General features: G+C 54.4%; 1 protein-coding gene across 3 annotated transcripts in view; it reads right to left on the bottom strand.

The window, feature by feature from the left end:
- The window catches only part of CACNA1A (calcium voltage-gated channel subunit alpha1 A), a 219,146-nt gene that overhangs the window by 97,734 nt on the left and 108,573 nt on the right, over positions 1-12,839 (bottom strand). For all 3 annotated transcript variants that reach the window (XM_039252248.1, XM_039252246.1, XM_039252247.1), the window contains exons 7-10: positions 7,540-7,643; positions 6,312-6,427; positions 5,112-5,168; positions 3,962-4,051 (exon numbers count right to left, since the gene is read on the bottom strand). In XM_039252248.1, coding sequence (XP_039108179.1) covers positions 3,962-4,051; positions 5,112-5,168; positions 6,312-6,427; positions 7,540-7,643 — 367 coding nt within the window. The remainder of the gene's footprint in view (positions 1-3,961; positions 4,052-5,111; positions 5,169-6,311; positions 6,428-7,539; positions 7,644-12,839) is intronic.

Genomic DNA, 12,839 nt, shown 5'->3' with positions numbered 1-12,839 from the left:
GCTCAGAGACCAACTCGGAGCTCGATCTCATGACCATGAGATCCTGACCTGAGCCGAAGATCAAGGGTCAGATGCTCAACCGACTGAGCCACCCAGGCGCCCCCAGTCTGTGTTGCTTCTAAATCATTTAAAAACATACCTAATCACTTTCCTGATTTCAAAAGTCATGCCTGTCACTAATTTGTACATTTTAGAAAACTGTTGTGTAGAACGTGAAAATCCCTCGCAATCCTCTAATTTCCAGGCTTTTAAGTGCCTTTTATACTTAATATTGTTCTTAGAATGGGATCAGACATTTTATATGATGCCATGCAACTCACTCTTTCCACTGAGAAACAGATTTCAAACATCTTTCTAGGCCAGTAGCAACCCCGTTCTTTTTCCTGGCTGCGTAATAGTCCGTCGTATATAAATACTGTCATTTCTTCAGTCATCTCCCCGTTCCGGGGCATGTGGATTGTCTCTGATTTTCACTTTATTTTTTTGGTTTTCATTTAAAGAAAAAGATTTTAAGTAACCTCTACACCCGACGTGAGGCTCCAATTCACCACCCCTCGATCAAGAGCTGCACGCTCTACCGACTGAGGCAGAGCAGCCAGGCACCTCTGGTTCTCACTTTTTTGAACACCAGAAACAACGCTGTTGAGAAGAGGCGCAGATCTTTTGCACACATGGAAGAAATGCTTTTGAAGCAGAAGCGCTAAGTCAAAGAATAGAAGCATCCACAATTAAATAATACCAAACCATACGGTGGAAACCTGGCAAATCACACTCCTACCAATGGGACGCGACAACATCCATTTCCCCACATCCTACCTGATACTGGGTAGTATCACTTTTCCATCGTTTCTAGAATGACTGCTGAAAAACAACCTCTCCGTCAGTTAAGAGTGGGTACCCAATCTTATCCACAGAGGCGATCCTGACTTGATAGGCCAATTTTTTAAACATTTATTCATTTTTGAGAGATAGAGTGTGAGTTGGGGAGGGGCAGAGAGAGAGAGAGAGAGAGAGGGAGGGAGGGAGACACAGAGTCCGGAGACAGGCTCCAGGCTCTAAGCTGTCAGCACAGAGCCTGACACGGGGCTCGAACTCACTAGCCGTGAGATCATGACCTGAGCCGACATCAGATGCTCAACTTACTGAGCCCCCCAGGTGCCCCCAATTTTTTTTTGGTGCCTGGCATTTCATACGTGTGGTATGAACAAAGATCGTTTGCCTATCAAACTATAACAAAACATTTAACAAGATGGAAGCAGCCTCACTGGGAAGACGTGTGGGCCAGACATAACGGGTCAAAAACGCAGAGCACTGCTGGGAGTGCTCCCCTTCTTGAATTTGCCGGGAGGAGGGCAACAGGTGTAGCCACAAGTTGAAACAGCGCTCCTTTCTCATCACAAGGCAAAAGAGTGTTGTGGCTAGAACTTAAAAACGCAAACCGAAACAAGCTTTCAGGGATCATTACAGGCCTATGTAACCAGGAGAGGGACTCGATGGGTAAGACGCCGTGGCCGGGGGTGGGAGTGCTTGGCAGCTTTATAAGTGGGTTCGGTGTTTTGTTTTGTTTTTTTTAACAGTTTATTTATTTTTTAATGTTTTATTTATTTCTAGGAGAGAGAGAGAGAGAGAGAGGACAGCGTGAGCAGGGGAGGGTCAGAGAGAGAGGGAGTCACAGACTCTGAAACAGGCTCCAGGCTCTGAGCTGGCAGTCAGCACAGAGCCCGACGCGGGGCTCGAACCCACGAACCACGAGATCATGACCTAAGCGAAAGTCGGACGCTTAACCGACTAAGCCACCCAGGCGCCCCAAAGGGTTGGGTGTTTTTGAAACCCGGAACGGCTCTGTGAATAATGAGTTGAAAAGCTGTTAATATCTTTGATCCTGTAATTATCCCCAAGGAAACACGCCCAAAGGGTGGGGGCAGTAATTGTACACGAATGTTCGCGGTGGTGCTCCTTGAAAGGGTAAAAACTTGGAAACTCCAATGCCATCGGATAGAGCCATGGCTAGGCAGCCACGGTGTTGCCACTGGCACAGAGCATGGGACCTTGGTGGGAAAGGATGTCAACACCCAGCACAAGGTCCAAATCTAGGGTGGAGGAAGGGAAACAGCATGGAATAGTTGGTGCCTTTGGATCAGAGTCATGTGTGAGTGTTAAGCCCCTCCCCTCCTTTCCTTAAAGACCTTCTCCCCTCAAAGCCATGCGTTCCTTCGCCCGCCTGGTGCTCTCTCACTTTCGTTACTGGAATCCTTAAAAACCCATTTCGGGGCTCCTGGGGGCTCAGTCGGTTGAGCGTCCGACCCAGGTTGATTTCGCCTCAGGTCACGGTCTTGCGGTTCGTGAGTTTGAGCCCCGCATCGGGCTCCATGCTGTCTGCTTGGGATTCTGTCTCTCTGTCTATTTCTGCGCCACCCCCTCACTCTCTCTCTCTCTCTCAAAAAATTTTTTTTTCAAAATATAGTATATTCTCCTCAGTGGTCAGAAGCAACATGGTCTCAATCAGGTGGGGTGAGCAGGGAAAGGGTAAATGTCCCCTCCTCCCCAGACTCCGCCCTTTGCAATAATCACAGCAACAGACTAAGCGCAGAGGAGCGTGGCCCTCCAGGCTTTCACTGCCACGGCGAACTCCTATACTCATCCTGCAGTTCTCGGCTCCAACGTCACCTCCCCACCTCCTCCGGGAAGCCTTCCCTGACCACACTCCACTCTTCCAGAGCAGGCCGGGCCCGGGGTGTCTCCTCGGCAGCACCATCATCACGACAGGCTTACTTGGGTAACTTGCCGGTCTACCATCCGTGTCCTGCACCGGGCGGCAGGGTCCGCGCGGGGAGGGACTGGGTCCCCGTCCCGTTCACAGTGGGTCCTGTTCGCCTGTTCACTTCCTTCTGAACAGGGAAGGGAGCTCACTCTCTGCCCGGCGCCCTCCTACATGCTTAATGTGGATTATTTAGTTTAAGTTTCACGGACGGGATTAGGAGAGAGGTACTGCTGTCATTCCCATAATCGTGTCACCTGCTCCAGGACACAGGTGGTGAGGGACAGAGCGGGGACCCGGGACACACAGGTGGTGAGGACAGAGCGGGGACCCAGGACACAGGTGGTGAGGGACAGAGCGGGGACCCGGGACACACAGGTGGTGAGGACAGAGCGGGGACCCGGGACACAGGTGGTGAGGGACAGAGCGGGGACCCGGGGGACACAGGTGGTGAGGACAGAGCGGGGACCCAGGACACAGGTGGTGAGGGACAGAGCGGGGACCCGGGACACACAGGTGGTGAGGACAGAGCGGGGACCCGGGACACAGGTGGTGAGGGACAGAGCGGGGACCCGGGACACACAGGTGGTGGGGGCAGAGCGGGGACCCGGGACACACAGGTGGGGGGGGACAGAGCGGGGACCCGGGACACACAGATGGTGGGGGCAGAGCGGGGACCCGGGACACAGGTGGTGAGGGACAGAGCGGGGACCCGGGACACACAGGTGGTGAGGGACAGAGCGGGGCCCCGGGACACACAGATGGTGGGGACAGAGCGGGGACCCGGGACACACAGGTGGTGGGGGCAGAGCGGGGACCCGGGACACAGGTGGTGAGGGACAGAGCGGGGACCCGGGACACACAGGTGGTGAGGGACAGAGCGAGGACCCGGGACACAGGTGGTGAGGACAGAGCGGGGACCCGGGACACACAGGTGGTGGGGGCAGAGCGGGGACCCGGGACACACAGGTGGTGAGGGACAGAGCGGGGGCCCGGGACACACAGGTGGTGGGGGCAGAGCGGGGACCCGGGACACACAGGTGGTGAGGGACAGAGCGGGGACCCGGGACACACAGGTGGTGAGGGACAGAGCGGGGGCCCGGGACACACAGGTGGTGGGGGCAGAGCGGGGCCCCAAGTCCAGGCAACTGGGTCCCCAGGCCTCCGGAAGCGCTCATGCCGGCCGCAGCGGGGCGCACTCACCCACGGAGGCGATGTCGGCCAGCTGGTCCTCGGCCTCCTCGGGGTGAAGCAGGTCCGTCTTGCTCTTCTTCACGGCGGCTCTCCGCAGAGCTCCAGCAATGGGAACATGGCAAGAGGAAAAGACGTTACCCTTTTGGAGACGAGAACCACACACACCTCGGTGTCCCCGGGTCCTCGGCGCAAGGTGTTGGGCCAGGGAGTCTCTGCCCGTCGCTGGGTTGATTAGCCCTCACGGCCATCCGGTTGGGTGCGAAGTGAGAGTATGCCCGTTGCACAGGCGCAGAGACGGAGGCTCAGGGAGGTTACGTGACGTTGCCCAAGGGGTCAAGACGAGAATCACGTCTTGCTCAGTCTGACTCTAGAGACAGGTCTGGGCTCCCGGGGCTGCCTGGGCCTGGATACACAGGGACCCGGAAGGAAGGCAGTCCACCCTTGACCTTTAGCACGCTTGCCAGGCAGGCTGAGACTGCGACACCTTCACTCTGTATTCAGGTCCCCGCCCCCTACGGGCTCTCCAGGGGACAGTGAGTTCAGGCACACGCTTCCAACAAAATGATTCAGACGCTCCCATTGGTCATCTCCCCCACCCAATAGTAAAATCCACTTTGTGACCCACTGAGATAAACCCAAGCTCCTTTACTTCCTTCTCCCGCCTGGTATTTCAATCAAAAGTCCTCACTCTCTCTCATCCAATTTCCAACACATGAGACCCCAGTCCTGAACAGTGAGCCAGATTCTTGGTTATTTATTCACTTAGCAAACATAGATGGTGAGGCCCCCAAACCTTGGAGGCAGTCTGTTTGCAAGCATTAGCGTAATCTTCGTCAACTGCCCAGTGACGTAGGTATTGTTATAATGATGCCCATTTTGCAGATGAGGAAAACCGAGGCACGGGGTTAAAGCAGAAAGGGCAGGCCAGAGCATGTAAAGCCTGCACCGAGGGCCTGAAATTCCCCCAAAGAGGCAGATTCCTGTCATTCCTTGTACCTTCCTAGTCCTGACCTGGTCTTGGGTTTGTGTTCCGGTGTCCCCTGGGCTCTGAACGTTCAGCCCCTGGAGGCCCCTCAGAACCAAACCAACCCTGTTCCCCCAGCACCCGGCTCTGGTCTCCCCCAGGGGCCACCCCCCGAGCCAGGCTCAGAGCAGTTACCATCAAAGGGATGCCTCTGGTCCCCGTCGGTTTCATCCTCGGCGAGAATCACCTCTTCTGAGGAGGAAGAGCACATCAGGTTAAGGGCCAGGGTCTGCGGGGCTCCCCTGGGACGTGTCCCCTTGGACCAGGAAGGAGAAGGGTCTGCCCGGCCACCTTCGCTCTCCTCTCGCTGATGGCGGCAGCTCAACCGGCCAGAAATGGGCTGCTCGGTTCTTCCGGACACGCGGTCCCCTTCAGCAAGGGGGTAAGAGCCACCACCCTCTCCAACCTCCCTCGGTACAAAACCCGGCTTCCTTACCGCAGCCTGTAAGTCCTTGCCTGATCCGGCCCCCCGATCACCTCCCTGCCCTCCTTTCCTCCCACCTGGCCCTGCGTGTACCTGCTCCAGCCCCACTGGTTTCTTTGCTGTGATGCAATACTGCTCCTACCCCAGGGCCTTTGCACTTGCTCTTCCCTCTGCCTGGAACACCCTTCACTAGACATCCATGTGGCTTCCTCCGGGTCTCCTCAGACACCACGTCCTCAGAGAGCTCCTCTCTGACCACCCCACCTCCTCCAAGTGTTTTCTTTTTCTTTTTTTTTTTTTTTTTGGCCTCCGAGTGTTTTCTACTTCCTACCCTGCTGTGTTTTTCTTCCCAGCACTGGGGAGCACCCGACATTATAGGTACCTGGTTATTTTCAGTCTCTCTCACTAGAACACCAGAGCCCCGGGAAGTCGGTCTGTTTGCTCTACTGACGCATCCTGAGTGCCCAGAACAGTGCCTGACACACAGTGGGTGCTCCAAAAGCATTAGCTGAATGGCTGAACCAATAAACAGGTGCATCCTGTGTGTCGGGTGCTGCTCTTTCTCAGCCACGTGGCTCTCGCCCTGCGTACCCCACACCCTCGGAAGGGATGTGTTATCCCATCTCCGTTTCCCCACCAGGGAAACTGAGGTACAGGGAAGTGGGGCACGTGGCCAGGAGGGGGTGGAGCTGGGCCGGACACTAAAGTTTACGGGAACACAGGATGGGACGTCCTCTCCTGGCTTCAGCCCAGACTCCTGCAGCTGAGAGGTGGGGCTGCTTGGTCAGGCCCTCTCGCCTCCTCCTGCCCCGGGGCCCTCCCCCCGCCCCCCTTCAAGCCACACGCACGGCTCGGCGTGTGCTCCCGGGCCTGGGGTTGGGTTCCCCGGGCCCAGGCCGCAAGGCCCTCACCTGCTTTCGAGATCCACTCCATGTACCCGTTGAGCTCCCGTTCGATCTGCTGCTGCCGCCTCAGCTTCAGGAAAGCCCTCCGGTTCTCCACCCTCTCCCTTTCTTTGGCAAACTCCCTGCAGAGGCGGGACAGAGCATGGCTGCCTGCTGTCGACGTTTTAGGGACTCTGTGCATGTGGGTGCGTAGGGGCTCGGAAACTCCGGGGGGCAGTGGACTCTCACATGGGGAATCGGGTCTCCTGGGAGGAACACCGCCACGATGGGGGTGTGTCTGACGGCTTCCCGCACTCGCCAGCGCCCACACCCGGCTGGAGGGACCAGAACCCTAAATCTGCTGCGGGCCACACACCCCTTTCTCGTTCTCTGCCCTCCCAGGGAAAGATTTGTGGCCCTCTTTCAGGTTAGGCCAATGAGACACAAGCTGAAGGCTTCTGGGAACAGCTGTGCTTCCCTGACACATGCCCTGCCCCTTCCCATTCCCCCCCCCACCCCTCCTTCACGTCTGGAACATGCAGCAGATCTCTTGTGAGTGTGAGGCAGCCATTTTTAGACCATGAGGTGTCCCCGGGGCCGAGAGCCTCTGCCTGGTAAGGGCGTCAGAGCAGAAAGATAGAAGGAACTGGGGTCCCTGATGGGGCCATGGAGCCACCATTCCACGCGCCGGGCATCTTGTGGTGAGAAAAAGAAAACCTATTCATGACGAAGCCCCAAAACCACACACAACACCCAATACCCAATCTTGGGGGTACGGGACAATATGTGTCATGAAAACGCAGGCCTGATTGTATGCTGAGATTTTGTATTTGGAAAACGCAAAGGGGAGAACCCAATCTTTTTTTTTTTTTTAGTATTAATTATAGAAAGTAAAGCTCTATAGAATTTTCTTGTGTGATGGGTGCTGGGCTGGGAAAGACTTTGAATGAGTCTGTATTGGAAAGAAAGGTCCCTTTTCCTGGATGGAGGTTGCTCAATGCCACGGGTACAGTGTTGTGAGTTGAAGTTGGGCTGGGTTTCAGCCCCCTTGAGCCTCCCTTTTGCTGGGTGCTGTCAGCAGTGTACAACCTGTGCACCTGTACCTGACATACTCATAACTTTCTGGCTAACCCAACACGAGGGAAGAAGGCCTATTCTCTGCCTCTGCCTGGAGAATGAAAACAAAGGTTCGATGTCCTTTTTACAGGGAGAAGATAGTGAGAGGAGTGGGATGGGGACAGCACCAGAGACTTACCCTGACAGCACACCCAGCACGAGGTTCAGCATAAAAAAGGAGCCAATGATGATGAGAGGGATGAAGTACAACCAGTTCCAAGTGTTCCCTGAGGCATCGTTGCTCTGCGGGAGGCGAGGAGGGAAAGCAGGTGAGTGTTCAGTGGGGTTCAGGTATGACTCGGCAGGTGGGAGAAGGGGGAGCTCTGCCCCCAAATGTTCTTGGCCTGTGGAGTCCTGGAGCTCTGGCAGCCCAGACAAGGAAACGGAACACATGATCAATGAGTGGTGGAAACCTCAGAGGTGTCGTTAGAAGGACAAAGCCGCCTCCTAATCACGTAGTCCTCACAGGACTCAGGAACCAGCACAAAACTCAGAACTTCCCACACCAAAATCTGGGAGAAGGAGAAGGGGAAAAAAAAGCCCACTGAACCCCTGGTTCCCTCCTCCTCCCCAAAACAGTCACACTCTTCCCTTAGAGGAGGTGCATGAAGGCAGGGTCTGACTCCCAGGTTAAATCACCAAGGCAGCCAACAGGGCCGTGAGCCTTTTCCCCCCCTCAATGTCTCAGCCTTATGTCAATCACAAAAAAATTCCCGGAAGTGCCCATCTCAGTTTTCAAGCGGGGAGAAGTCTACAAGTAGAACATTCTTCTCTGGGAGACTGGAACACTGTGCCCAGAAGGAAGTAAGAGGAGGCCATGAAAATCAAGAAGAGAGAGAGAAATAGAAAAAGCAGTGCTTACTCGTGCCAAACACTCTTCTAAGCACATTAGCCATGCTAGCTTAGTCAGTCATGATACCCCATTTTATCATCATGCCCATTTTATGACTGAGGAAACTGAGTCCCAGAAAAACAAAAGTGCCAGCCCAAGGTTGCAGAGCTAGTTGGTGGAAGACACAGGATTGGATCCCAGAGCCCATGGACCTACCCTCTGTCCTGGAGAAGCCTGGCGTTAGCAGCCAGGGCAGGGGGAACTGTATGGTGGCTTATCAGCCCTGGGGCGTCAGCACAATGCAGGGCCCCCAAGTGTGGCTTTAAAAGCTCACCTTGAAAAGCTGCTGCCCCTAAGCAAAAAGGCCCAAATGAGAAAGACTGATACCTCCAGGTGCTGGAGGGTCTGGAAGCTTCACATGGTGCTTGCAGGAGGGTCACCTGCTGCACGAGAGTCCTGTGTCTCGTGTAACAAAGACCCACAACCAGGTGGCTTAAAACAACAGGAATTTGTTGTCGTGCAGTTCTCAGAGCCCAAACATTCAAGATCAGGGGTGTTGACAGGGCTGGTTCCTTCCGGAGGCTCCCAGGGAGAATGTCCCATGCCTTCCTCCGGAGTCCCGGGATTCACTGAAACAGCCTTTGGTGGCTCCTTGGCTTGCGGAGGCTCTGGTTTCCACCCTCACCTTCACGTGACATTCTCCTTGTGTGCGTGTTCGTCTCTGTGTCCAAATCCCTTCCCCACAACTGGCCTTTTAAGGACATTAGTCACACTGGGCGGGGGCCCGCCCTAATGACCTCATCTTCCACAATGACCTCATTTCCAATTCAGGCCACATTCTCAGGCGCTGGGGGTTGGGAGGACACAGTTCAATCCACAGCACAGGGCACAACCACTTTGGAAAATGGGCCGGGAATTTCTGCTAAAACCAGTCACGTACCTGCACCACCTCGCAGAAATTCCACTCCTGCGCCCCGGATAAGTAAACCCATGAGAAATGCGTACCTGCATATGCCAGAGGCATACACAAGCCTGTTCACAGTGGTGATCTTTGTAATAGCCCCAAACTGGAAATAATCTGAACCCCCTCATCAACAGGAGGGAGGACAAATAAATGGAATATCATGCAACGAATGACTGCCACTTGTCACATGAACCCTTACAGAGTTAGTGTCAAGCGAAGGGAGCCAGGCAGAAAAGAACATCCCTGTGAGGTTCCATTGATACAAACACAAAAATGGGTAAACCCATCAATGATGCTTGGGGTCCCGATGGGGTACCCTTTGTTGGGGGACGAACAAGGGGTTGTTTTCCAGGGCTGAGAAGGCTCTGTTTCCTGGTCCGGGCGCTGGTCACATGATGTGTTCAGTTTTTGAACACTCATCAAGCTCCTCACTTACGATCTGTTCGTTTTCTGTATGTTTATTTTACTTCGATTTTTAAAAAGTTGTGTGTGTGTGTGTGTGTGTGTGAGAGAGAGAGAGAGAGAGAGACACACAGAGAAAGAGAGAGAGTGCTTTATCTTAAAGAGGAAGGAAATTCTGATCCATGGTACACGGATGAATCTTGAGGACACAATGCTGGTGACATAAACCAGTCATAAAAAGACAAATGCTGTAGGATTCTACTTCTATGAGGCCCCTAGAGGAGTCCCATTCACAGAGGCAGGAAGTAGGTGGTGGGTGCCAGGGGCTGGGGGAGGGTGTGGGGAGTCAGTGTTTCATGGGGACACAGTGTCAATTTGCAAGATGTGACGAGTTCCAGAGAGGGGTGGTGACGATGGCTGCATGACAATGAGGCTGTACCCAACGCCACGGAACTTAAAAACGGTTACAGTGGTAAATTTTGTGTTATCTGTATTTCACCGCAATAAAAAAAAAAAAAAGGAAAATAAAACGAACAAACAAAGTCAACTTTCATCACAGACACAGGCAGGTTCTGGGGACCATGACTATGTCAGGGCTCCTAGCTCATGCCCTTCCTCCAAGAAACACCCAAAGTGCCAATGCTGTGCTTCTAGAAGGTTCTAGAAAAAAAGAATGGAGTCAGCAGAACAGGGCTGGACAGAAGACTTTGTGCTTTTCCTTTCCAGTGCTGTGGCAGCTGAGGCTTCTCATGCCTATTTCTTAGGCTAAATATAGTCCAGGGAGAGAAAGCCCACACCAGCCAACACGAGAAAACGTCTGGGCCATCTCAGGAAACAGGCTTGGGGTGGGAGCAGAGCAGTGGGGGGGGGGGGGGGGGGGGGGGGGGGGGGGGGGGGGGGGGGGGGGGGGGGGGGGGGGGGAGGATGGAGCAGGGACAAAGGGCTGAGGTCCCTCAGATTCAAGGCACCCCCTCCATGTCAGACTCTGCCCCCACCCCAGGTCCCCACCAGGCTCAGGACCCTCTGGCCCAGGAGATGCTCCCCAGTGTGACAGACCTGCACAGTGCTAGGCGCTCAGGCTGCCTGAGCTCACTTAATCCTCTCATGGACCCCAATCCTTCCCATCCTCCTGGGTGAGGAAACAGGCACAGAGAGGTAACATTCCATGCCCAAGGTCCGTTCTCGGTTACACTGTGTTGCCCCAAAAGACGGGCTGAATTCATAACGCTGGTACCTGGGAACGTGACCTTACTTGGAATTAGGGTTTGGCAGTTGCCGTCAAGTTAAGATGAGGTCATGGGGGTGGGGGCTAACCCAATACGCCTGGTGTCCAAACACCAGGTGGAGACAGGGACACGCAGGGGAGAGGAGAGCCATGTGACTATGGAGTCAGAGGGTGGAGAGGAGCCGAGGAACGCCAAGGGTCAATAGCCATAAGCAGAAGCCAGGAAGAGGCGAAGGAGGGTTCTACTCAGAGTCTCAGAAGGAGCATGGCTCTGCTGACATCTTAGTCTCGGACTTCTGGCTTCCCTGTGATGGTGGCCACAGAAAATGAATAAAGTCCCCGAGCTATTAAGTGGCAGAGGTACCCCACCCCCCAGTCCCTCTGTCACTATCCTTGGATAACTCTGCTCCAGCCACATGGGCTCCTTCCAGCTCCTCAAATGCACCAGGCATAGTCCCACCCCAGGACCTTTGAACCTGCTGCCTCCCCCACCCCCTACCTGAAAAGCTCTTCCCCAGATTCCTACATGGTTCCTCCATCACCTTCAGGTCTTTGCTCAAATGCCACCTTCTCCAGCAAGCCTTCTTTGATGGCCCTTCATTCCTAACCCCGTTTCCTGATCTTTTTCCTTGTCACTTCGCCCTCTCTACACTTCATTTCTCCTGATCACTGTCCCCCGGCTGGAATGCTAGGTCCACAAGCAGCAAGGACACTGTGTTTTCTTTTGGTCCCTGCTGAATTCCCTCGCACAAAATGCCAGGCATGCAAGTGGTGCTCAATAAATGTTTGTCAAATGACTGACTGAGAGGTGGGGGCCAAGTTCCCCGCCCAGCCCGCATCCCTCATTCTCAACCTGTTCTCCTCCCCTCTCCCTTGTCTGATTTTCCTCCTGGGGTGGACAGAGAATGTGTTCTCTTTCCAATCTGGCCCAAGGTATTCAATTCTGTGCTCTGGATCCAGCAGCTCATGGAGAAGAAGCTGGTGCTGGGTGGGTGCAGGTTTTGATCCGGAGGTGGGCTTTCCAGGAGGGTCTGCTTGGGAGCAAAATGGGAACAAGATTTCCCCAGCAGAAAGGCTAGGGCTGCCATGGCCGCTCTGACATCAGAGGACGTGGGGGGGCCCCAGCCTCCCCTCCTGGGTCTGACCTCCTTTAGGTAAAGGGTAGGCGTATGCACAAGTCTGGGTTTGGGGACACGAAGGAAGGAGGGTGGAAACTTACTCACTGGTCATAATCAGTAATACTGAGAAGGATGTGCTCTGATGTCCCGTCCTTCCTCCAAAGGCTCAACGAGCTCTGGTGCCTGAGACACTATTCCCCATCAGTGCTGTCACTAAATATTTCCGGCGACATGATGGGTCCCCCTGTGGTTGGCGACGGCCACACGATGAGTGCTGGCCAAGAAGGAGTGGACGGAAATCGCTGTGCCACTTTTGGACCAGAGCCCTCAAAGTGTCAGCGTGGGAACCTCAGGGGTCTCTTTCCTTTTGGGACAGCAAGTGGCAACGTCCCAGCTGTTTCATTAGCTGGCTCCTGAGTGACCGTGTTGAACACGCCCTGTCTCCCCCACTGCCAACCCACCCTAGACGTGTAGTGTGAGCAAGAAAGGAGACTGCTGTCATTAACATCACCGAGACTTTGGGGAATGCTTGTTACTGTAGCCTAACATGGTTTTCCTGGCTGATACACCCTGCTATCTCTTTGGTTTGCTCCGTCATCTCCTTCATCTCAAATGTCACTTCCTCAGTGACCCTTATTTGGAGCTCACGAGGCAGGTGTGGAAGAAGAATGTCTCCAGTGTGTCCAATGGAGAAACTGATACGCCACAAGGTAAAGTTCAAGGTTACAATGTGCTACCTGTTTCTGTTCTCTGAGCCTGGAGCCCAGGGTCCCCTTGATCTTGGTGTGGTTGACTCTTCCTCATCACTCAGCCTTCAGCTCCACTGTGCCCCCCTCAGAGAAAGCCTTCCTGGACCCTCAACCCAAAGGACTAGCCCCTCCCTCCAGCACTGCCCGAC

The sequence above is a fragment of the Hyaena hyaena genome, unplaced genomic scaffold, assembly GCF_003009895.1.
Source record: "Hyaena hyaena isolate Hyena2069 unplaced genomic scaffold, ASM300989v1 scaffold_414, whole genome shotgun sequence".
NCBI classification, from domain to species: Eukaryota; Metazoa; Chordata; class Mammalia; order Carnivora; family Hyaenidae; genus Hyaena; species Hyaena hyaena.
This window is presented reverse-complemented; position numbering and strand designations above follow the sequence as displayed.